This window comes from Cuculus canorus, chromosome 1, assembly GCF_017976375.1.
Source record: "Cuculus canorus isolate bCucCan1 chromosome 1, bCucCan1.pri, whole genome shotgun sequence".
Classification (NCBI taxonomy): Eukaryota; Metazoa; Chordata; class Aves; order Cuculiformes; family Cuculidae; genus Cuculus; species Cuculus canorus.
The window spans coordinates 159,350,684-159,374,654 of NC_071401.1; the positions used below are offsets into that span (position 1 = coordinate 159,350,684).

The following is a 23,971-nucleotide window of genomic DNA, read 5'->3' on the forward strand; positions in this document are numbered from 1 at the left end:
CTTCACAAAACAGTGCCAGAGAGCATCACAGTAAACTAGCATTTTAGTTTCAGGTGTCTTCTGAATGTCAAAGGATGCACATGTCTTGCTGAGGGCAGAAGTAGGCTTACAGTCTGTTCAGCGTATCAGAATAAAGTCTATTTGCCGCAGCAGTTCTTTAAGCAGAGGTCACTACTCTAGCTAACCTAACATTTGCCGTATGAATACTGACGAATCTTAAACTTAACAACACAAATAATAGTAACACTGAACTTACTGTGTGTTTTCCCACTTGTTTTAGCCAGAGGAAGATTTGCCCAAATCATTTTTACCCTCCCGAATCCAGTAGCTCTTATTTTTACCACTTTGAACCATTTGAAATAGTTCTTATGAGATATTTTCATCAGAAAAAAAAAACCCTAATACAACAAGTCAGTGAGTCAGAGGCAAATGAAACCTTTCTAGTTAGACGTAATAGCTATGTAAGATGCAACTTACCATACTAAATTGTTGAATATTCTGCTTGAAAGTAATTTTTGTCCTAGTAATACTTTCAAGCCAAAACAAACGATGAGCAATTTACAAAACAGCAAATCCCTTAGTAGTATCTGAATCCACTTATGTTTTCTTTATTGCAGAATAGCTAAGATATAACTAAAACTAGGATGCCGATAAAAAATAGGAACGATAATGTGCCCTAGGTAGAGTTTGTTGGAAAACATCCTTTTGAGGATTTCTTGGCTTTTGGCTGTATGTATTTATTCAGTGCATGAGAGATGATATTTCATTTCAAATGCCAACAATTCTATGTTATCCATTTTGCAGTGCATAACGTAAATAATAATATCTATTTTCACACAGAGATTTAAATTACAACAGTCTGGACGAGTTCCCTACTGCTATCAGGACACTAACAAACCTAAAAGAATTGTAAGTACGAAGCCCATATTAGGAAGGAGGATGTTTTGTCTAGTGTGTGTTTATTTTTTTTAATGCTGGTAATTTTATCAGTAATCCTTAAAAACTGATATCCTAGGAAAAACTAATGAACATGTCAACATGCATAAAATATTATTTTCAGTACTCAGTTTAGACCAGTCAAGTGCTGATAACTTTTATTTTTATACTGCATTATGCAGTAGGTTTTTCCAGCAACTTCATCCTTGGAATGCTGTAAATGATAAACACAGTTTGAGTCCTAAACGCAACAGTTGGATATCACCAGCAATCCCTATGTATCACGGTGTTCTAGTCTAAAAGAAGAATGTGACACCCTTATAAGTCCGTCAGGTCTAAATGTCTTTACTTTCTTCCCTCCCTTCCCCCTATTAAATTAAAGCAGTTTCTTTTCAAAATAAGGAATCCTGTTTAATGCTGCAAATAAAACACTTCTGGATGCACAGGCATAGTTTGCATTTTGAAAAATTAACAATTAAAAGAATCCAGCCAAATTTAGTGTAGGAACCCCTAAATTATAAAAACAAGAATTAAATTGTATTCATGCATTATTCACACAATGTGCACATCGATGTATATGTTCAGAATTCATTCTGTTTTAATTACTTGATATGTTACTGGTACCATCAGCACAGAATTTTGAAAAAACTAGGTAATCACATAGTAGTCGGACATGGTTGTACCCCTTCCACATCACAAACTGCGATTAAAACCACTTTAGGTAGCTACCTAGGATTTTTTCCAAGACAGGGAAGTTGATTATAGCTCAGCACCTCCAGTGCTGGCAAAGAATGCTGCTCTGGAGGAGGGAGCGGGGCAGTGAGTTTCTCAGTACAACTATTCTCAGCTGCTGTTGTATCATCTGTCAGCTAAAATAATTCGTATGAAATCCAGCAGCGTAGAAGTATCACCTTGTTTTGGTGACCTCTGGAGTCAGTAGCCAAACATGGATAACTTTTGCAGTAAATGCACCTTGCACAGTCCAGCAAACTGCCTCATGTGCTTGAGATTACTTAGTGGCCCTGTAGAACTTCACCTGTAAGTATCAAACTTGTAGTTTCAGATAAGCTCCTAGAGCGTAGGAAGTCTTTGGCGTGTGAAATTGCAACCTGACATCCTGAACCCAGTACAGACCATGGCACGAGGTACTCCAGTGCATTATTTGGGCCCTGGAAGCCAATACTATGAGCATGAGGATTGAGCCTATGCATGCCCTGCCGTTCTCACCCAAGGGGGACTCCAGGCCCACAGACGTTGAGCTCATTGCAGGGCCATCTTAGAAAGGGTGTTTATGGGTAGGACCTCATTTCTCTCAGAATTTGCGCATGGGCTGAAAATACAGACTATGAATTTTTTGTCTGCAGGTTGGAGGCATCCAAGGCAGCCAGTCAGAGCTGGAGATCTGCTGCCAGGTGGCCAGCATGTCAGGATCTTATCTGTTTGATGCTACAGGGACTACTGTCCCAGATGCCCTGCACTTCAAAGTCAGTTGCAGGAGTAATTACCTCTCAAAAATCAGTGGGTATAGCTGTTACCCAAAGTTAACGCATAGGTAATGTTTTCCAGACTGGGTTTTGAAGATACTCGTAGAAGCATTTTTCCCTGTGTGACCTTCATATTGTTTTTTCACCCATGGTGCAGATAGATTTCAGTGTTCTTTTTTTCAGTATGTGAACTGGCAGGCTGTAAAGTGCTTTCATTTCAGACGGTGAATCACATGGGTACATGCCCCAGGACACAGGCTGAAGACATGAGCACGCTGTCTTCCAGCCAGCTTCAGGCTCTTCTGTACAGAAATACACTGAAATCTGCTCTTGGCTGATGATGGCACCGCTCCCTCCCTCTAACTCAAGTCGGAGTGGTGATGAGGGGCCAGATCCTGCCCTAGGAAGCGGTCATGCCATTTTTTTTCCATGCAAGAAAACCCACTCAATGCAGCCACAAAACCAGTCTGTTTACTGGTTCTAGATTAAATGGGATCCTCACATTGCTTAGTCTACATCTGCATGGATGCAGTTTTTATTTCATGCGAAAGAACTAGGGATTCAGAGCCTTGCTCATCAGCAGTAGCACAATGCCTAAACAACTAAAACCAATAACGTGGGACCCACTCAAGTAAAGGCCAAGTGTGCTTGCATCAGTGAACAATCTGAGGCTTTCTAAATGCATAAATTTAAGCTGAGAAGCCTTTTTCATACCCGACTGAACTAATGGGAGTTTCCCACACAAATCATTATTGTTCTTTTGAAATCTTAGTTGTTTCTTTTGTTTTTCACAATGGAGAATTACTCATATGAATAAAACCCAGTAATTAATGATGAGACAAAGATTTGGCCCTCTGTCCAGTGGGCACGGCTACACTGGTCAGTTGGTTTATGTCCACATTTAAAATATTTTAAAAAGTGATGATGGGAAGCTCAATGTATTACAGTATAATGTATGAAATAATTTACTCGATAAATTTCTGCAATCCATTATCATCAAAAGAAAAGAAATAGTGGACGTTTAACAAGTGCAGGGAGAAATATATATATATTTATTGTTATTTATTTTATTATTATTATTATTTAACTATTAATGTTATAGGTTTGTGTGTATGTGCATATTTACATTAGATATATATAGATACACGCATAAAGTTGTAGATACATGACATACAGTCATAGCAGTTTCCTACTGAGGACTGCTGAATTTTAAAATGCTATTTTGCAGTTTACTTCAACTGAATGGTTTTAATCATTAGGAAAGTGCAGAATTGCATCTATTTTGTTGCTTTTTTTAGTTCTGTCTTAGTCGAAAAAACAAGGTCATACTTTTATATACAGACACTTTTCTTATTACTAACAAAAAAAGATTGTCGTGCATTGTCAATACAGATTGTGCCTTCATAGGTTTCTTTTCTTACTGTGTAAACCATTTTTTGTCTTGTAGGGGATTTCATAGCAATAATATCAAGTCAATACCTGAACGTGCATTTGTGGGTAACCCATCGCTTATTACAATGTAAGTGATAATGGTTTTATCAATTACTCTTCTTGTTACAGAATGTGGAACTGAGTGTTGTATTTGCAGCTAATTGTCAAATAGGTCTTCTTATGAGCATACTGTGTAGCACATCATTATACAAGCAAACAAGCTCGCGTCTTTCCAATTTTGTGGGAAGAATTGGCAGTTTGCATGCCCTGTTTAAGGGAAGCAAGTAGTGATCCCTGGCCTTTGACCTTTTATTTGAACTATTTCTTCTAAGTCTCTTAGCATTACTGGCAGTGTAGAAGCTAGCAAAAATAACTCTTGACAGATTCCAGTCTGAGTTCCCATTATCTTCCATGAGAATGCATTTAATGGACACACCTCAAAATAAGAAAGTAAGAGAAACAGTGACTTATCTTTAGCAATGTTATTCTGTAAGCAAAAGCAGCATGGCTACAAAAGTGCCAGGGAACCTCTTCTGAGTATGTGAAGTTCTGGCTTCTTCCCCAGCTAACTTTAAATTTGTCTCAGGTCATAACGAAGTTGTTCATGTTTGGATTTCTGTCTTTGAAAACATGGTAGGAAGAGGGAGTAGTTTGTTGACCGGGTTCTTACTTTAAAACCAAGAAAACAATGATTCCTCGAATATTCAAAAGGTGAAATGTGGTTGATGGATATAGATTAGTGGGCAAGAAAAGCCCAGAGGTGCACATCTGTTACAACCAGAGATGCACAGTCTGTGATTCATTATAGAGTTTACTCATTTGCTTATAGTATAGTCATGTAATACATTTAAATCTTCTAAGATATTATTCATTAAAATGTCTCTTTTATCCTCTTTTTTTCAGACATTTTTTTGATAACCCCATCCAGCTTGTGGGAAAATCTGCTTTTCAACACTTACCAGAACTCAGAACTCTGTATGTGTTTATTTTCTTTATTTTAATTGTCTATATTAGAGGTTCCCCACAATTCCCTCATCACAACGTTATTGTAATGATGTTTTTAAATTCTAGGACTTTAAATGGTGCTTCGCAGATAACAGAGTTTCCTGATCTGACGGGGACTACAAGTCTGGAGAGTTTGTAAGTGCTAAAGAAGTATTTTTGGCTTTGTTTTATTTTTCTGGATACTGATATATTCTAAAGAATGTGTTAAAATATACGTTTGTTATGCAATCTTTAAAAAGCAATTTTTTTTTCCTTTTTCTTTTATAAATACTTTGAACAGGACACTCACAGGAGCACAGATTACCTCTCTTCCCAAATCAGCTTGTGACCAGTTACCTAATCTCCAAGTGCTGTACGTTTCAGTAAGATTGTTAATATTACATTAACGCAACAGATTAATGGTCAAATGAAAACATTATGATTTCAAAATTACCCAATTACTGGTATCTGCGTGTATCACGTTGCTTCTTAAGAATTCAGCTCATGGAGCAGGCATCCGTGTTACTCCCAAAGTTCACAACCCAGTTATCAGTCAGGATTTCCCATATGTTGCTAAATGATGCAAAGTAATTACTTTGCATATTTTTAGGAAAGGGTAAAGACAGTTCTTAATTTTGTTAAAAACCAGCAGAACTACCTTATTTTCATTGTTTCTGTCTTTCCTACAGTAGTATGAGGGTTTTTTTCTCACCGAGACAGATAAGTCAGTGAAGTGCATGGAAAATATAACTGAGTAAAAAGTGTAGTTTTGAGTCATTGTTTTGCCTCTGCTTTAGTTTCTTCTCCAACCAGACATAAATAGTTGACTGAAATTGTAACAGACTATTCTTTGGCATAGTTGGTGCACAGGTTTTTTATACTTAATATCCAATATTATTTTAGCTTGAAAATTTTCTTGGAGTTTGCTTAATCACTAACGAAAGTAATCATTGTGTACACTTCTTTGAGAATGAGCCAACAGCACTTTCTTCTGTGTATTACATCACTGGGAATGTATTTGGTATTAGTTCTCTGGCCAACATTGAAATAGCACTAATTATAACACATTATTTGAATTCCAGCATGGATGTCATGAACATATCCAGAAAAAAAAAAAAAAAAGTTTTAGTTGATGGACTTAATATAATAGTTTCCAGAATGATAACAGACAGAAACAGAGTCTGTTGCCAGAAGAAAGTCCGCACACAATCTTAAGTTTAAATATGTCCTGTATTATTTAAAACAATAAATAATCTCATAACGGAAGGCAAATAAATACTATGGCAATTAGTAACTCGTACAACTCATTGTAGAATAGGACTTCCCATTGGAAATTCATGGGTTTTACTTTTGAGCATCAAGCTGTATTATTAGAGATGATATTTAGAAGGGTGGGGGACCAATTTGACAGCAATTTCATGTACTCAGAGTTATTCTTTCCCCATTCACATCAAATCAGGATGATCCTGCAAGTGCACCTTTAGGTTTCAGCATTAGTTTTTCCTGTGCCATGAAGTATAACGAAGTATTAACAAAGTGGGAAAAAATCCTTAAAAATAAACAAGTAAAATATTTCCTGAAGCTGTAACAAAAATTGAGGGGAGAATATTTCTGTGTTTGGTTTATTTTTTTCTGTGTGCAAAGAAGGAGTGTCAATATGTATTAAATTCAAGCTGGTAACATATGTTAAGAAGACCTAGATCACAAATCTGTGCATGACAGAATAGCCACCATCCGTCAGACATACCAAACATCTTTTACCTTTGCCTAAAAGCCTCCAGCTCACTTGAATTTTCCTCTGCCGTGTCTGATTTGGACCACAGAGTACCTCTGAAAAATACAAAAAATGGAGGCCATAATGTCCCCTGCTGCGTCTAAAAATGCACATATATTGATGGTAGCCTTTGTGCATAGAAAAACAGAGCAGAACACCTTAAAAACACACACAGTCATTACTTGCACCACTTCCACAAATCAAATATAGAAAAGTCTAAATGCCCCTATTGGAACAGTAACAGTAGAAATTAAATTTTACCAAGGAGGTAAATAGCTAGAGATGGACCTGTTTTAAAGAATTGGAAGCAGGAGTGAAGATAGATTACTCTTTTCTGCGATAATATCTGATAACTGTGGAAAAGGACATCTTTACTAAAGAGTTTTTACTATATACTTTTCACTAGCAGATTTCCCATTCAGTTTTCCCTAAGCAACATGTATATATATATATAGGATGAGTCTGCTGGGTGGTGAAGGTGGGTATTTGGTTCCATTTTGTTCCCCTCCAATTTCTGCAAATTGCCTGGGCTTGGTTTTGATTAGCTATATTATACTATAAATCAGTCCAGATGTTGCAGTTATTCTGTAATTTGTTGAGTTTTGGCTCAAGTCTTTTTTAAGTTTTTTTCCCCCCATGTAGTGATTGATTTCAAAGTTAGTTCCGGTACTTTTTTAACCATTTCCCTCAGTTATAACAATCTAAGGATCAGAGGCAATAGTGCTTTAGCAGAAGTGTAGAATGAAAAGCTGACTACGGTGCATTGTGGGTTTAGCAGACAAATACAGGATCTTCTCTGAAAAAATATGGGTATTTATATTTAGTAGATTCTATTAAAAGTTTAAATATTTGTCAGAATTGAAATGTGACAAATATGAAGCCTGTGGTGTAAATCCAATAGTCCCTATGAGCAGATGGACAGTATTGCTGCTGTAGAACACTCAGCAGAAGCCTGCTCTTCAGGGAGGAAATCTTCAGACAATGCAAGGAATTTGCAAACGTAGGATGTGGAGTTAATACCTCTTACCTTTCCCTTCCTCTCTCCTCTTGAGTTAGAAATCAAAATCTAACAGATGAGAGATGATAAGTGAGTTTGCACATTTCTGTTCTGTGGGTGTGGATAAAAGCAGGTTATTTTAAATTGAGCGTGAAGGTAGACAATGAAAGATCTTTTTCTTTTAACCTTACTTTGATGTTAATCTTTTCTTTTCTTGTGTATTACAGAGATCTGTCTTATAACCTGCTGGAAGGTTTACCCTGTTTTACTGCATGTAAAAAACTCCAAAAAATGTAAGCATCAAACTACCATAAAAAGCCTAAAAAGAAGCATCTGTATACAAATGTGTTTGGTTATTACTCACCAGTTTGACATATCCCAAATACGTACTCTTGCAATATGTTGAAGTGGATCATAAACACAATCTGAAACACCACAAAATGTCCTCCAAGTGCCTTTGAAATTGAGGAGATTCTTATTGCTATTTCAGTGACTTGCATCACAATGAAATTGGTGAAATCAAAGCAGACACATTTCGACAGCTGGTTGCTCTTCGATCCCTGTGAGTACAGCCCTAACAGCCATTCACCCAAGTTCTCAAAAAACATGGGGTATATACCGTCTGCTCACTATATGCGCCCAAACACCCTTGTTTCTCTTTTTCCTCACTTTGATCTTTTACGCATTAGGTCATAACTATGAAAGGAGAACAAACATTGTGAAGTTTAGCATCTGCAGAAATGAATTCGAACATGTAGACTTACAACTATAAAAGCTGTTACTTCTGAATGTTTCTGGTGGAGGTAGAGAGAGATACTGAGCCAGAGATGGTATCTGTTAGTAGTTTCATGTAATAATCACCCTTAGACATCATGAAATCTTTCTACAGACATCAGTGTCTAAAACAATAGAATCCATCCATGTGCAAGATTCTAGTTTTCACAGAGATGCACGTGCTAGCAGAGTAATTTTGTCCAGAAATTACTCATTAAGTTTTTGCAGTATCAAACCTGTACATTTTTTAAGAGTTAATTTCAATCTTTTTGATTTTTCAGGCTCAGTGGAGATTGAGATTAGGAAATTAAGCCTATTGACAATGAATTTGCTGTTCTTAGTCACATCATGAGGATCTGTAGGAGTAGTCCGTATACCCCACCCTTTTCCCTGCTGCCTGAGGAACCAGGCTGAAAATAACTGCCCTAGAGTGTAGAAGGCTTTAAGAGCTATTAAGTTGTCAGCTTAACACCATTAACTAATATAATTTAAAAATGTAAAAAAGATTTTGCACTAGGAGATATGCAGAAGCCTACTGAAAATTGCATGCAATTAATACCTTTTTTATATTTAGGCCTCCTAATCAAGTATATGAAAACTTCCATATTCACTCAGTGGGTATGTAATCTTCTACTCACTTTTCTTGTAGGGATTTAGCTTGGAATAAAATTAAAATTATTCATCCAAGTGCCTTCTCCTCTTTACCATCTCTGATCAAACTGTAAGTATTTGTATATCTTTTACATTCAAATTTTCATATTTTTCTTGCAAAAGCATACAAAAATTCAATAACTTGGTGCAGCAGGGTTTGAGGCTGTCTCTATTCTTATCTTCTGGTCTGCTGAATCCATATCTGAAAGCCTGTTTTCTTCTGCTTCACTGATTCCCATGGGTATTATGACAAAGGTGCATAAAGCACTTGTGCAAACAGAGTAATTTGGGGTCCATGAAGAATATCAATGTATCTACCTTTCATCATTCAATTTCTTAACAGTTTAGTATCTTGTAGCAGCGGAAAATATTTCCTGTTCGTTCTGTTTCAGGATTAAGGAACTGGATTAAAAATGAAATAAGAAACATTTTCCAGTACGCATCTTTATTTCATTGTTCCTCATTTGATGGAATAATTTTTCTTCTCTAGTAAATTCAGCCAGAGTAGTTAGAGGTCAAAACATCAGCAGCCAATTTTGCAAGCTTTGTTCCTAAGCACTTCTCAGTCCTTACTAACATTTTCCTAGTTCCCACTGTCACTATGATGCCTCTTGAAGGTGAATCCCTGAGGTACTGGGTGTATGGGGAAGACGTTAAAAAAACTCCTCTGGAGTCATCCTGCTGTGTGGTTGTCACAAAGATACACTGCTGGGCATTTACTCTCCAATAATCCAGTAGCTGCTGCAAAACCTTTATTTGGAAAGGGCTGTTTCTGTCAACGTGCACAGCCTCCCTTCTGAATGCGCACTGGAAAAAAAGCCTGTAAAGACAATATTGTCCATCACATCCCTTTTGGGCCCCTCTGCAGAGCTTTCCTACTTTGTGAGGCAAGCAATAAATTGTAGCTTTTGTCAATAGTGTAGAAGTCAAAGCAGGTTAAAGAAAAAAACCTCTCTAACATGCATACACTGACGTAGTGTACCGGTGTTTCCTGAAATGCGAATCTCTAACCCTGCTCTAACTGAGGTGAGTGGTCATTTGCAGTAAGACCGGAATTTCACCTTTGGTTATTTATCCATGTTGTGGGAAAGAGAACATGCACTAAACCAGACAGGTAGAAGACCAGTCCATCAACATACCTTATTTTATGTCTAACCCGTAGATTTGGGTAGATAGTCCGAGAAACAGGAACTTTGCTCTTCAGCCTTTGGCATAAAAGCATTCCAGCTGCATTAGACTCCCATTCTTCCACCTTCTTAACTGTTGACCATCTGAAGTATTGCAGTGCACATAATTGTGAAGAGAACTGGAAAGGTTCATTGGATAAATGGAAGAGATAAGTAGAAATAGAGAACAGAATACCTCTGAACTTCCCAGTCTTTGGTTACTTTATCTCCTTGATGACTTCTGCTTTTCAGTCACCTGTTTTACTTTCTCCAATTTATGTATCCATGATCATCTGCACTGCCCTCCCTCAGCCCCTCAGACAAACTTCAGCTTAAAACTATCACTTTCATCTGTTTCAGCCAGGACCTGTCCCACCGCCGAAACACACATCTTCCCCATACACGTAACATGCTCCCTGTGGAGCTTGCAGGGCAGCTATGCCCTCTAGCATCCCACTAAATCGTTTAAACTGTGGGAAATTCTTCTGGTACTCACTGACTTTAATTCAAACAATCTAATGATCAGATTTTAAATTCATATGCTAGTCTCAGAACTGGCACTGTGAATGTTTGGAGTCTAAATTGGGCAACAGAGGCTTATCCTGCTGCTAGATATTACTGTTAGCTTTCTGCTAGACATGTAGGTGCCTAGTCCTGTGTGGTGCTGCAGCTTTGCTCTGCTGACTGGGGCCTGTGTTTAATGCAGTCATTTTTGATTAAGTTAGAAAAATCAAACCAGTTTTTCCAATGTAAATCTTCTAGCGCTGAAGAAAAAAAAAATTAAAACCTGTAAGCTGATTTTTATTTGCTGTTATGCAGGGATGTGTCATCCAACCTTTTGTCCTCTTTTCCTGTGACGGGGCTACATGGTTTAACTCATTTAAAATTAACAGGAAATCATGCTCTACAAAGTTTGATATCATCTGAAAATTTTCCAGAACTCAAGTGAGTATATTGTTAAAACTAATAAGCCACATTTGTGTTCATGTGCAATGGAAGGTGTGTCAGTGTGTAATGCATGTTACTTCGTATTGTCAGTCTTTGATCTGTGCTATTAAAACTAAATCAAATATGATAAAAATGATAGACTTATTTTATCATGCTCACTTTTAACTGAAGAAACCATGAAGGGTTTTGAAATATTAACTCCAGTACTTGCTTAATACAAGCCACATCTGCTTCCTGGCGATATGCTTCAAAAGCTGTTAAAACAATATTGCTAGCAGCTCAGTGATATGTGCTTCTTCTACCAGACTATGCTTACAGAACTTCCATTATATTTAATGAGAACATAGCAAGTACCAAGGGAAGAATATATTCCTGAAGTTCAAAAATATTTGGCCTCATTTTTTTGGGATGTGGTTTTTCTGTAATCTTTTGATTAAGATTCAGATAATGCTTTGCCATTATTACTAAAAAATTGTGATTCTAGTAATTTTATGCTGTATGCCTTGCGATACAGGAAGGAAATGTTCTCTAGAGCTCACTTGTAGCTTTGACAGTCACTGAATGACCATAGAGAAATCACAGTAATGAGTTTTGCTTCTGACTTCTGAGTATCTGAGTGTCCCTAACTCTCCCTTGTTTTTTTAATATTTTAATTAGAGAATGCCAAGTGCAACATGCATTTTTTTCATGTTTTACTGTAAAAATTTGATATCATAAAATTTGAAACAATTAAACAGTGTGCACCTGGTTACAGAATCACTGAATGGTTGAGATTGAAAGGAACCTCTAGAGGTCATCTTGTCTGTTCAAGCAGGGTCACCTGGAGCCAGTTGCTCTGGACCATGTCCAGATGGCTTTTAAATATCTCCAGGGATGGAGATTACATCCTTACTGTCCTCACTATATTTGCCTTTTGCACTGGGAAAAGTCTCATGGGTCATAGGAGACAAACAGTTCAAGATGTTACTACTGATGAAAAGGACTGGAGTATTTGGAGTTATCAATAAGGGAGCCATGAGTAGAAGTGCAGATATGATTAAACCTCTGCATCCAGCACTGGAGGGATCCACACTAGAACACATGTATGATGGCATGTTAGTATAAACAGAGAAAAGCTGCAGAAATTCATTCCAAGGTTAGGAAAAAAATTGCTTAATAGACTCAGTAGTTGTAGTTTGTCACAGGGGAGACTGGGCAGTGACTTCAGTGTATGAAAATACTCAACATAAATATTCAAAGCACTAGAGGCCTTACTCCTCTCTTGCACTAGAGACCTTCAAGGGTCATGGAGGTCAAGAAGCAAGTAGCATAAGAAATAGTGAATGATTGAGGCTGAGCTTCTACTGTAATTTTTCTTCTCTTTGACTGTCCACATGTTGAGGTAGATGACAATTCTAAAATACCTGAAGGTTCTTTAAAAGAATGTAAACTCAAGAAAATGGATTACTGCTGCAATGGAATAATCCACTAATCAACTCAATTATGTACAACTAAGATTTTTTAATTCTTTTATCAAAATTATACTTTATATGTTTATTACACCAGTACAATCAAGCAACTACAGTGTATTTCGTCAGGGTAAGTAGTTAACAAGGATGTGTCAGGTAGTAGATTTAGTCTTAAAACAAGGTATGAAAAGTGTGATTAATACATCTAAAATTGATAAACGTCTGTAAGAACAAGTAATATCCACTCAGGAGAGAATGTAAAAACCTGACCTAGAGTCTGCAGGTCTTTTACTACAAATCACGATGAGGCCAGAACTTCACACAGGATCAGTGCACAGACAATGCATGAAGCACCAAACTTGAACAGAGATCTGAAACAAAATGAAATTTCACCCTTTGTAATTGTTGGAACTAGACATTGGTTACAACATTAAAGACAAATTCCTGTGTAAAAGCTTCCCACTCATCTAAATGGGTCATTGCTGTTCAACACACAGACACATCAAATAGCTGAGCATCCTCTCTGCCCCACTTTCAGCAATGGCACGAGAACATTCTACAGAGCCAAGCCCAATCTGCTATGGCAAGCTATGAGGAAGTCAAGTCAGACAGACAGCCACTCCTTCCTTCTTTATCTGATGCTTTGATTCAGCTCTGTAAAGAACTCAGTGATTTTCTCAATCCGTCATCACTCTGCTTTCCCATTCACCATCAACTCCACACTTTTGTGAGGTGAAAAATGACCTTGTGTTCTCTGCTGCTTAGTCTAAAAGCAGAAAAAAGAGTCATTCCTTGCTGCAGGAGAAAAAAATATCAAAGGTACAGATATCATCAGTAAGATAAGCAGTATAAAAATAAATTCAGCCAGCTTTTCTAAAACAGATTAATTTGACAAATTCCAGATCTAATCGCCCACATCAAATAAGCACTAGCCATACAAAGGACAGATGGCAGAACTGTACAACTGAGAGTTGCTACTTTTTGGTTTTTTCAAATGTACCTTTGACAAGAAATAAATTCTTCTGTCACCAAGAAGAGTTGATAGTGACTTTTCTTCTTTACAAAGTATGTTTTGTCCTCTGTGTTCTGGGTCCCAGGCATTCTGTGCAGTTATGCTTTGTATACAGATTTGGAAGCATCCACCCATAGGAGGCCTATATGTATATCTTGGTAACCCAGGGGACAAAAAAAATCTGTTCAGGTCTAAGAAAGGATGTTAGAAAGACATACAGAGAGGATGAAATGAGACTCTTGCTCTTTAAAGATAATTTTAAAGTGGTGAGGGTTTTTTGCTACTTCATCAAAGCAGCAGACCAGTACAATGTGAGAGGTTCACATTTCCAGTATATGACAGGCCAGCAGGCTGGGAGAGGCATAACAGCATCTGGATATCTGTCATTATGAAGCACAAAATGCCATTTGAATAACCAGAGAATACATTTCCATTAGTTCCTTGAGTCTAAAATATCTGTTAGCTGTTCCTTTCCTTAGCTGTATCAATGTCTTCCAGCAGAACTGTCAATGTTTCTTTTGATAAGTTTTTTTTCTGTCATTTGTGGGGATTCCTGTGAGAAAGGGGCATTTCTAGTTGGGTATTGGGATTGGTTGTAGTCCAGGTGACTAACTATGAGTTAGTCCAGTAATCTGTAGATGTAATAGGAGTTTATTTAAGAAGGGCTTCTGGGAAATGTGTTCAAAAATGTTTATCGAGATGATCTCCTTATTTTAAAAGATGGGACGCATATAAATGAGTCAGAAATTAAATATTTAAACCTGCTGGTATGAGATTGCTTGATAGCTAGATATTGGTTGCCTTGAATTTTTATTGGAGTACCTTAAAAATATCTTATGCAGCTATTTGCATCAAGAATGAGGGTACAGGTTATTATTGCTAATTCCCAACAAAAATCTAAGCAAATAGAATCTAAATGCCCCAAAATGCACTAATTTAAAAAATCACTTTAGAGCTCAGGGTTCCATTTGTTCCCCTTTGTACCAAGCTTTTGGCTGGTGCACAAGTTTAAGTTCTGTTGGCACTGGGCCTGATTCAGACTGATTTCTTTGCAGATTTCCCGGGAGGTTAGAGGTTACTTGGAACACTCATTAAGTTAATTTACATGTTGAAAGTAATTTGATAGGAGGATATATTTCTACTTTATTCCTTTTAAATTAAGACAGAATAACTTTTGATCACCTCTTTATCTTTGAAACTTTTGTTTTATCGAACTTTTGGAATTAAGATGAGTTTTTAGGGTTTAGTATGTACTACTGTTGAACTGTGCAAATTAAATAGCTCTGCTTCTAAAGCATAAAATATATCTAAGGAGTGGAAGAAATAGTCTACAGAACTTGAATAGATGTAGTTCTTCCATGCTACCCCAGAATCTGCACATCCTGAAAGGAATTAAATTGAAAACACACCAGAAATGAACAATTTTCTGACAAAAGAAACCCTCAGAATAATTGAAACTGAATTATTTGAAAGTTATGTGTTGGGAATATCAATGATCTTAACATTTTGAGTTAAGAATGAGCATCCAGTGTCCTGCAATGACCATGCTCATTTCTAAGACAACTGTAAAACCTTTTCCTCAGTGACATCTGTTTTCACACACTCACTTTCTGATTCATTCACCTTTTTTGTGTAGAGCACTGCTTTCTTGATCTGTGTACAAAAGACAATCCCCTTTTTGCCATCTTGCTGTGAAAAGAGTTTGAAATGGAAAGAGGTGGATAAAGTCTGAATTCCAAAAAGTCTCATTCTCCCAAAACTAGGAAAATTCCTTTTGGAAAGTGATGTTTTGGGTTTGCCTGTTAGATGGGTAGATGCAATTTTGATCTTTGGATCTGCTTTTTAAAAGGAAACCACTAAGAAAAACATGAAGTAGCTGCTGAGTTACACTAACATCATTCCAAATCATAAAATAGAAATACAACTCTAAGAGTAACATTCACTCAGCTGCAAGGCACTTACCTTCCACTTTAATATCTCCCTTGTTGTGTCTTTTCTAAAATTAGCCTAGAAATCATCTGCGTTTCTGGTGTAGAATTTTATTTGTGACTCCCTGTTTCCTATTATCATAACTGATTTTTACTCATAGGTACTTTTACTTTCAGTCATGGTTATTTAAACAAGTTCCTTTGTGCTATCAGAGGAGCAGTCCAGTCCAGTAACTCTGGTGCTAAACAAGTACCATTGCATACTTCCATATTTTTCTACAGAGTCATAGAAATGCCTTATGCTTATCAGTGCTGTGCCTTTGGAGCTTCCGAGAGCCACTACAAAATCTCCAGCCAGTGGAACAGAGATGAGAATAACAGCATAGATGATTTTCACAGGAAGGATGCTGGGTTGTTACAAATTCCAGGTAATCTTTGTGTTTGGCTTTTGAGCCTACCTGAAGGCTGTGAGCAGCCTATGATGTTAAACAGATTCAGTAGTCTTTTAGAGTCACAGAGGCAATCTCTCCCTCTGTCTTGCCCAATAATATGTTATCCAAGCATTGCAATTCTTAGCAAACTCTTTTTTTTCAGGTCTGCTTTTCAAAAATCTCACTCGCTCATTTTTCTGTCCAAAAAATAACTAAAATAATGTGGGAGGTGAAATCTTCCTTTTATTTAAGAGGTATAGAAGAAGAGCAGGCCAGCAAAGATCCAGTGTCTTGCCAGCCTTGGAAGTAGCAACGCATCCTTGGCTCTCCTGCTGTCCACTCCTGCTCTCGTGCTTCAGGATGAGCCATGGGGCTTAGCTGCTGATATTTTTTCTGGCACTTCCTTGATACCAGAGAGTTCATCTGCTCTTCGGGGCAGCAGACCGCTGCAATTTCTTCCTCTTCAGCACAAGGTCTGTTACTTTACCTGCTACCTGTTGTGTACATGCAACCAACCTGTTGCTCTCTGTTCTATCTCCACTCCTGTAGACCAGTAGGTGTCAGAGTTCAGGGCTACCTCTAGCAAGAACAGAACCAAGACTACATGGTAAAGTGACAACTTAAGAAATACAGGAAGACTTGGATTAATTCTTACTACCCTGGTACAACAGTAGAATTCATATTTTAAACCCCTCTGGGCAGTTGTCATACTGCAAATTAGGTAATGGAAAATGTACCTGTAAGCTATTATCTTTGGATAAGTGACGGTGCCAACTTCTTAAATAATCCTGAATAGAGTAATTCAAAACCAAGCAGGCATACGTCTGCTTCTACTCATGGTTTGGCAGGCAAAGGGACAAAAGTAGGCCTAAAACAACAGACTTTTTTGTGATTTTTACCAGAAGAAGTTTTCGTGAAAACTGCAGTATCAAAGCTGGGTGTTTTCTCCCCCACAGATGAGCGTGACTTTGAAGATTTTTTCCTTGACTTTGAAGAAGATTTGAAAGCTCATCATTCAGTGCAATGTTCACCTTCCCCAGGTATGAAACTGGCAGACAGATAGGAATCTAACCACAGTAGCAGTGGATTCTCTAGATGCAGAACAAACTCTGAATCTCATACTAGGGCAGAAACTAGGGCATATTGATGTTTTGCAATAGTTTGATGAGATTAACACAAATATATTGCACAATAATATAAAATTTTGCATGGAAGTCCAGAAGACTATTCAGCTGCTAAATTCATCTATGAGTATGATGAGTTTTCCCTGGTTCTCAGGCACATCCTCCCTCCAGGCCCTTTTTCATAGGAATTGTTCCCCTTATCAAGGCAATGAGAGAGCAAAGACTCTGTTCTACCAAGGCACAAATGATAAAAGGGAGCTGAATCTTTGATCGCTCAGTCTTTTGCAAAGTTAAAGTCATTCTTCTGAGCTTCACAGAGTTGTTGTACACTTGAGATTCTTGAGCAACACATGGTCTAGTTCAATATCTAGGAAATACCAAACACTGCAGTGCTGATGTACACAGTCCATTACAAAGGACACTCAGCACTGTGCTTTCATTTTCTGTATTCAGTAGTATATCCCTGGCTTTGCATTGTGGCAGAAAGGAAAAAGAAATGCATTGATTGTACTGCAAAGCTACAGGCCACCAGTTCTGCCAAAAGTGTCCTGTAAGGCAAGGAAAGGAAGATGTCCTTGGAAGCTCACTTCTAACTTCAGCAGCCATGGTCATAAGTTTCACTTTGCTTGATTCAGCAAACATTTTCCCTACCCATTCTTTCATTGTGAAACGTGAACAAAAAACCCAAGTGACGACTAGTACTTCAGCATTCATTCCAAGCCAAGATTCTTGTTAATAACAGCAAATAACAATACATTTTTTAGAGTTATGTAATGAGGAAAGGAAAAGGCAGTGAACCATTTATGGTTTTTGTGAACTCCGTAGTTATATTTAGGGCATTTAGAACCATTTGACCATCACATACTCTCCTATGACCTAAATATAACTACGGAGTTCACAGAAGTGTTGCTGTGTTCAAGGTAAGTTAAGACCAGACGCAAGAGAAAATTTAGCTTCCATGCTGATCTTTCAAATGGTACCTTAGAATAACTTGCAAGCTGACACATAGATGCTTATTGCCTACTTGATGGCAATAGTTGTGGTCACATGGAACACATCCCAGCTGCAGGGTTTGTGTCTTCTTGGAGAAGCACAGACCACTGTGAAAGACTTGCCTCGAGAGACCATCACTGGCTCAGACCAAGATAAATAACGTTTCTCAGGTGGCAGAGCATTCAGCTTCAACCACACGGTGTATGTACCTCAGTTCTATGAAAATATACAGCAGGCCTGATTGCAGCCACAGGTCATCAGAAGCCCCTCCAAAAAGGCAGCAGTTCCAAATGCAAAGACAGCTTCAGTTTTTTTGGACTCTGTAATGACACATTACAGATAGACAAAGTGAATCTGTCCATATCCTTTATGTCACACATCACCAGGATTCATTAGCAACCTGCCCTGGTTTAGAAAGAAGTATCTTTTTCAGCCTTTTTCACACACTTCTTGAAACTACAGGCTGGACGTGAACATTCCACTTGTACTTGGAAAAAGACACTTGCAGACCCTTCTGGCTTGAGGAACAAAAACCCATGTGCACCAGTAACACCACATGCATATCAGCAACATGTTACCAAGGTCTCAGAATGCTACAAAAGCAGAGTGTATTTCCAGCTCCCCTTTTGGACTGAAATTCATTATTTGGCTGTGCTGAGAACCCAGAAGAAGCATAACATTTCATGTCTTGAAGAGCACAAAATTATTTTTTAATTTATATGAGCTTCCCTTACACTTTTTGTTTTGTCATTTCAGGTCCCTTCAAACCATGTGACCATCTGTTTGGTAGCTGGCTGATAAGAATTGGAGTGTGGACCATAGTGGGTTTAACGTTTATTTGCAATGCACTGGTGTCTGCTACGGTTTTCAGATCTCCATTGTACATGTCCTCCATAAAACTTTTGATTGGTTTAATAGCTATTGTAAATGCCTTGATGGGTCTGGCCAGTGGAGTACTGGCTAGTGTGGATGCATCGACTTTTGGCAGCTTCGCTCAGTATGGAGCACAGTGGGAAAGTGGAATTGGTTGCCAAATAACTGGCCTTCTCTCCATTTTTGCTTCAGAGGCTTCCATTTTCCTCCTTACCTTAGCTGCACTTGAACGTGCATTCTCTGTAAAGCACACTACAAAGTTTGAAACAAAATCCTCCATTGCTAGTGTAAAAATTGCCATTTTCTTTTGCTTTATGTTGGCACTCCTCATTGCAGTGACACCACTCCTCACTGGGAGTGAGTACGGAATTTCTCCACTTTGTTTACCACTACCATTTGGAGAACCTACTGCTATGGGCTACATGGTAGCACTGGTATTGCTGAACTCCCTTTGTTTTCTGGTAATGACAATTGCTTATACAAAGCTCTACTGTACTTTAGAAAAGGGAGAACTAGACAACATTTGGGATTGCTCTATGGTCAAACATATAGCCTTGCTGCTTTTTACTAATTGCATTCTTTATTGCCCTGTGGCCTTCTTATCATTTTCCTCCTTACTAAACCTCACTTTTATCAGTCCAGAAGTTATTAAGTCAATACTGCTAGTGATTGTCCCACTGCCTGCATGTCTAAACCCACTCCTTTATATACTTTTCAATCCACACTTTAAGGAGGATTTGGGCAGTCTACGAAAGCAAACTTTGTTGTGGAGAAGGTCAAAACATGCTAGTCTGATCTCTGTGAATTCAGAAGACATAGAAAAACAATCTTGTGACTCAACACAAGCGTTGGTGACCTTCACAAGTGCCAGCATATCGTACGACATGCCTACCAGCAATTCACTAGTGCCATCATCTTATCAAATGACAGAAAGTTGCAATCTTTCATCAGTTGCATTTGTTCCATGTCGCTAGTTTCAGTGGCAGTAAAGAAAAAAGATCAATGTTTACAGATTTCTTAATCCGGAAAGTAAGTAAGGGTGTGTGTACACAAGGTAGAGCGCCTCTGAATTGTCATTACACACATCAGAAAACAGACAATGACGAAACATGCAGCAGGCTGAAAAAAACCAATTTCTCAGCTTGCTTCCAAAAGCTTGGATGAAGAGAGAAACTGAAAGCTGCTGCAGTTTATGCAGCTGTATCAGCTGCTCTCTTTTAAAGTAGCACTACTCTGAAAAGGCATTGGGTAGTCAAGAGCAAAAATATCATGTTAAATTGGTAGGCTTTTTTTTCTGAAGCATCACCTGTTACAGTTTGTTTTCAGGGATTGGGTTTCCTTTTTTCCTGTTTATTGTTATTTGGTTTCAATAATAGTTTTTCAGTGCCATGATTTTTTTTTTATATATAAGCATCTTTGTATGGCCCTCATTCAGCAAGGTATCTAAGTGGAATTGTAGTCCTCTTGAATTTTTAAAGGTTCTGCAGAATAGACTTTGATGAAGTTCCACGTTTGAGAAAACTGATTTACTATTTTAGCTGGCATTGAGTGTGAGTTTTAGAAGTCATTTGACTTGACAAAGAATAATTGCCAGCTAAACAAACAAAATTAACAAGGTGTGAAAGAAGTTAATCAGGAACCTGTTAAGCACTTAAAATGTAATTGTAAATGGCAGCTATTGTCACATGGATATTTTTCTAGTGAGGTTCTGCATGGTTTGGTCCTGAATTGCTACCATGCCAGTAGAATTACACCCAGAATTACTGCTGATGAAAATGGCAGATAATTCATAGAATTTCAGAGTGGAAAATACTACAAAGTCATCAATACAAAAAGAGTGGTGTGCTGAGGCCAATTAAAGGACACCAAAGACACTCACAAAGAGACATTCATTTAAGGTCAGTTGCCTAGGAACAAAAACTGTGGTCCTGCTCGTGGCATAGTCTCTGTCCTGTGAAACAGTGATTCTAGAAATCCTCTGCTTAATGGTCACTAGTCAGCTGTAGATTTAGAGGACACTGTGTCCTTTTAAATAAGGAGAGCCAATGTCCCTATCCAGCCAAGGCAATACCAAGTAGGAGCGAAGAGGTTGTATTATCTGTGTTCTTAGCACTGGTGCTTAAGCACTACTGAGATATTTCGAACAGTTCTTGCATTCATAATGCATAAAGAACATTATGAAATTGAAGAGTATATAAATATGATAAACTTAAAGCAGCTTAGGAAAGGAGTGATTTGATCCCAGTTCATGAGTAGCAACTTCAGGGAAGCAGAAGTTTGAGCGCGGAAGACCACTCAGTCAAGAGTAGAATCTGGTAATATTGACATTAGGGATATGCAGCATAGAAATAAAGGTGCAAATTATTGTCAGTGATGGTCATTAGCTGGTGGAACTGCCTGTTACTAAAAATGTCTAAATTCAAATTGGCTACATTACCAGAAAAGGTATTGGAGCAACTACTGGAATCCAGAGGCTGGAATTCTAGCAGCTTTAGGTTAGGAAAAGGTTACTTTGATTAACACAGAGTTCCTCTCTGGTTTTAAAATCTGTTAATAGTTTGATGAATCAAGGCATGCCTGTTTACATATCAGAAGCAACCCAGTTAGAGAGAAAAGATTTCAAGTCTTTGCTAAGTTTACTGTCAAAATATCTCGGAAAAAAAAACCCCAAACACAGCCACATTCACTTCCCTGGAATATCTGTCTTTGACCTTGCCAAGCCATCAGGGGATATTCCAGGGTTTTTCTCTCAGAGCTGACACCTTTTGCTCAAGTGAGCTGATTATTTAAGGCACGGAAGTGCACAAATTTACTTTTTGTGGTTTGTTAAAAATAGCTCCCTGAGGAGTAACATTTAATAGCCCAGTACTCACTGCTCAGTTAATGGCCACTCAATCTCCTGATTTTTTAATGTTACCAAGGTTAGGTTAGCCCAGTAATTAAGGTAATCAGTTACTCTTTTGTTCATCTATTACTGTATATAAAACTTACTGGGACTCAAAGGACACGTTTTCACAATGAAAAATTTGTTGCCAACAATGGATATGCCTCAATTTTCTTGTCCATTCACACTGGCGTATTTTTAGTTTGGTAGTTACAGATGGCATCAGTTGACTTGGGCTGACATGTTCATCCTTCAGAAAAGAAAATGAACCAATGCCGAAATTATGTACGATAAAGTCAGCTGAGTACTTATCTTAATCCTTTATCTCTTGTGGCTTTTGAAGCAGTGCAGCATACAGCTGGAGAATGATGCCTGGATCCACTTTGGATTAAACAGAGGATCAGTCAACCATTGCACAATACCTATTACCATGTTTACTTAGCTTTAATTTAACTGGAGTCCATCTGTGCTGCACTGCTTAATGTCAGTGAAATTCCTTTCAGCTCACTATATTTAAGAGGTTTGTAAAGTGATTTGAGAAGCAAAATAATGTTATAATTCTAAAGACTAGTTAAAAAAGCTTCTTTTATCACAACTTTTTTAGCTTGCAGAAAGTCCTAAAGGCTTTGTCTTATTTTTATAAGCATGTTTGAAATATTTTGATCAGATATTTTAAACTTGAAATTGTTAAAATTCATCTAATAGATTTTTAAAGTAAAATGTGTAAATATAGAACTGTATTTATTATTACAGTGAAATGCAACCGCAGTAAAGTATGTGAGATTAAGCGCTGTACAGTTTCATATTGATATTTGCTATATTTTCTGCTCATATATATTACTAAATTCATTATCTGTAAATAATATAATGTAAATGTGTAGTGATTGTAAATAGCTGACATGCTTTCTTTTCTATCAGTGTTCCAAACCTATGTAAGTTGTAATAAAATGTGACTGAACAGTAAAGAGCATTTAATCAGGACATAACACCTCACAAAATCACGTGCATCCTCAATTAATCCTTCCAAAGTTAATGTAAGACTTACATTAACCCCCCCAGATGTCTAAAGTTCCTGGCAAAGTATGAATTACAGGTTGCATGCTCTCATTAGGTGCCCAGGGAGAAAAAAAAATGAATAATAGTATTTCATTTCAACGTAGACAAAGAGGTTTACCAAAACTTCACTCACAGACACTTATGAACAGATCCTGCTCCCTGTGCACACTGTCCATATCTCAGTGACAACCTCTCGTGATTGCCACATGCCAGACTGGCACCTCCGACCTTGTGACAAGGGCATGCATCAAGTCAGGTGATGAACGTGCATGAGTTAGCAGCGGGCTTCAGACCCTATTGGACCACATAAGAGATGAAGTTTTGCTGCACTTAGCTTCTGCATCTGGTGAGACAGCAAATTCTCTCACATACTTCCTTATTTTCTTTCCAATCCCTTAAGTGGCAGATGAAGCAGGTCAGGGGATTACCAGACAGCTGACAAAATACATCTGATACACAGCAGAGAGGCAGTAGCGCCATCACATATGAAATGCATAGGATGCAGATGCGAAGGGCGAATGAAAGGTGGGGCCCGAAACATGGGAGTCTACAAGAGTCAGGTTGCTCTGGTTGTGCTAGAAGCTGCAGCTCAGTTGAATCGGGGAAAGGCAACAGTGGATGCATTCCTGCTAGGATGGACTGCAGCATATGATTTGGTTTGGTACAACTGGTTTTTCAGAGACTGAGATGTGTAGGTCATTTCTGTGAAGTACCTGAAAGAAAGAGGTAGGATACCAATGAAGTAAAAACTCTGAGAAAGGAATTGTTTAGTCAAGAATTCATTCTATATGGTAAATAACAAATTACAAAAACTACGGAGGGGGAAACAGTAAAATTATCCTAGATGCAAACTGATTCCTGCAGAGTGTGTGCAGTTTTCAGTGTAGATAAGGAAGCTAGAGTGGATGGGGTCATTTCAGCCAGAAAGGCCAGTAGAGAGGAAGTAATTTTGTAGGTGAGTTTAAGAATGGTCTTACTGAGATGGGACAGAACCAGCAGTTAGTGGAGATGAGAAAGGCATTAATTATCTGTAGGAGGAAATAAACAAGAAGCATGTGAAAGCATAGGGGAGAGCAT

The 23,971-nt window shown here is 37.9% G+C and overlaps 1 protein-coding gene across 1 annotated transcript in view; it reads left to right on the forward strand.

Annotated features, from left to right (window-relative positions):
• Positions 1 to 22,786, forward strand: part of LGR5 (leucine rich repeat containing G protein-coupled receptor 5) — a 94,898-nt gene extending 72,112 nt beyond the window's left edge. Inside the window, exons 7-18 of the mRNA XM_009566198.2 lie at positions 841 to 909; positions 3,868 to 3,939; positions 4,755 to 4,826; positions 4,923 to 4,991; positions 5,137 to 5,208; positions 7,834 to 7,899; positions 8,097 to 8,168; positions 9,030 to 9,101; positions 11,017 to 11,142; positions 15,816 to 15,961; positions 16,921 to 17,004; positions 18,838 to 22,786. Of these exons, the coding sequence (XP_009564493.2) occupies positions 841 to 909; positions 3,868 to 3,939; positions 4,755 to 4,826; positions 4,923 to 4,991; positions 5,137 to 5,208; positions 7,834 to 7,899; positions 8,097 to 8,168; positions 9,030 to 9,101; positions 11,017 to 11,142; positions 15,816 to 15,961; positions 16,921 to 17,004; positions 18,838 to 19,928 (2,011 nt within the window). The 3' untranslated portion in view covers positions 19,929 to 22,786. The remainder of the gene's footprint in view (positions 1 to 840; positions 910 to 3,867; positions 3,940 to 4,754; positions 4,827 to 4,922; positions 4,992 to 5,136; positions 5,209 to 7,833; positions 7,900 to 8,096; positions 8,169 to 9,029; positions 9,102 to 11,016; positions 11,143 to 15,815; positions 15,962 to 16,920; positions 17,005 to 18,837) is intronic.
• The last annotated feature ends 1,185 nt before the right edge of the window (positions 22,787 to 23,971 follow it).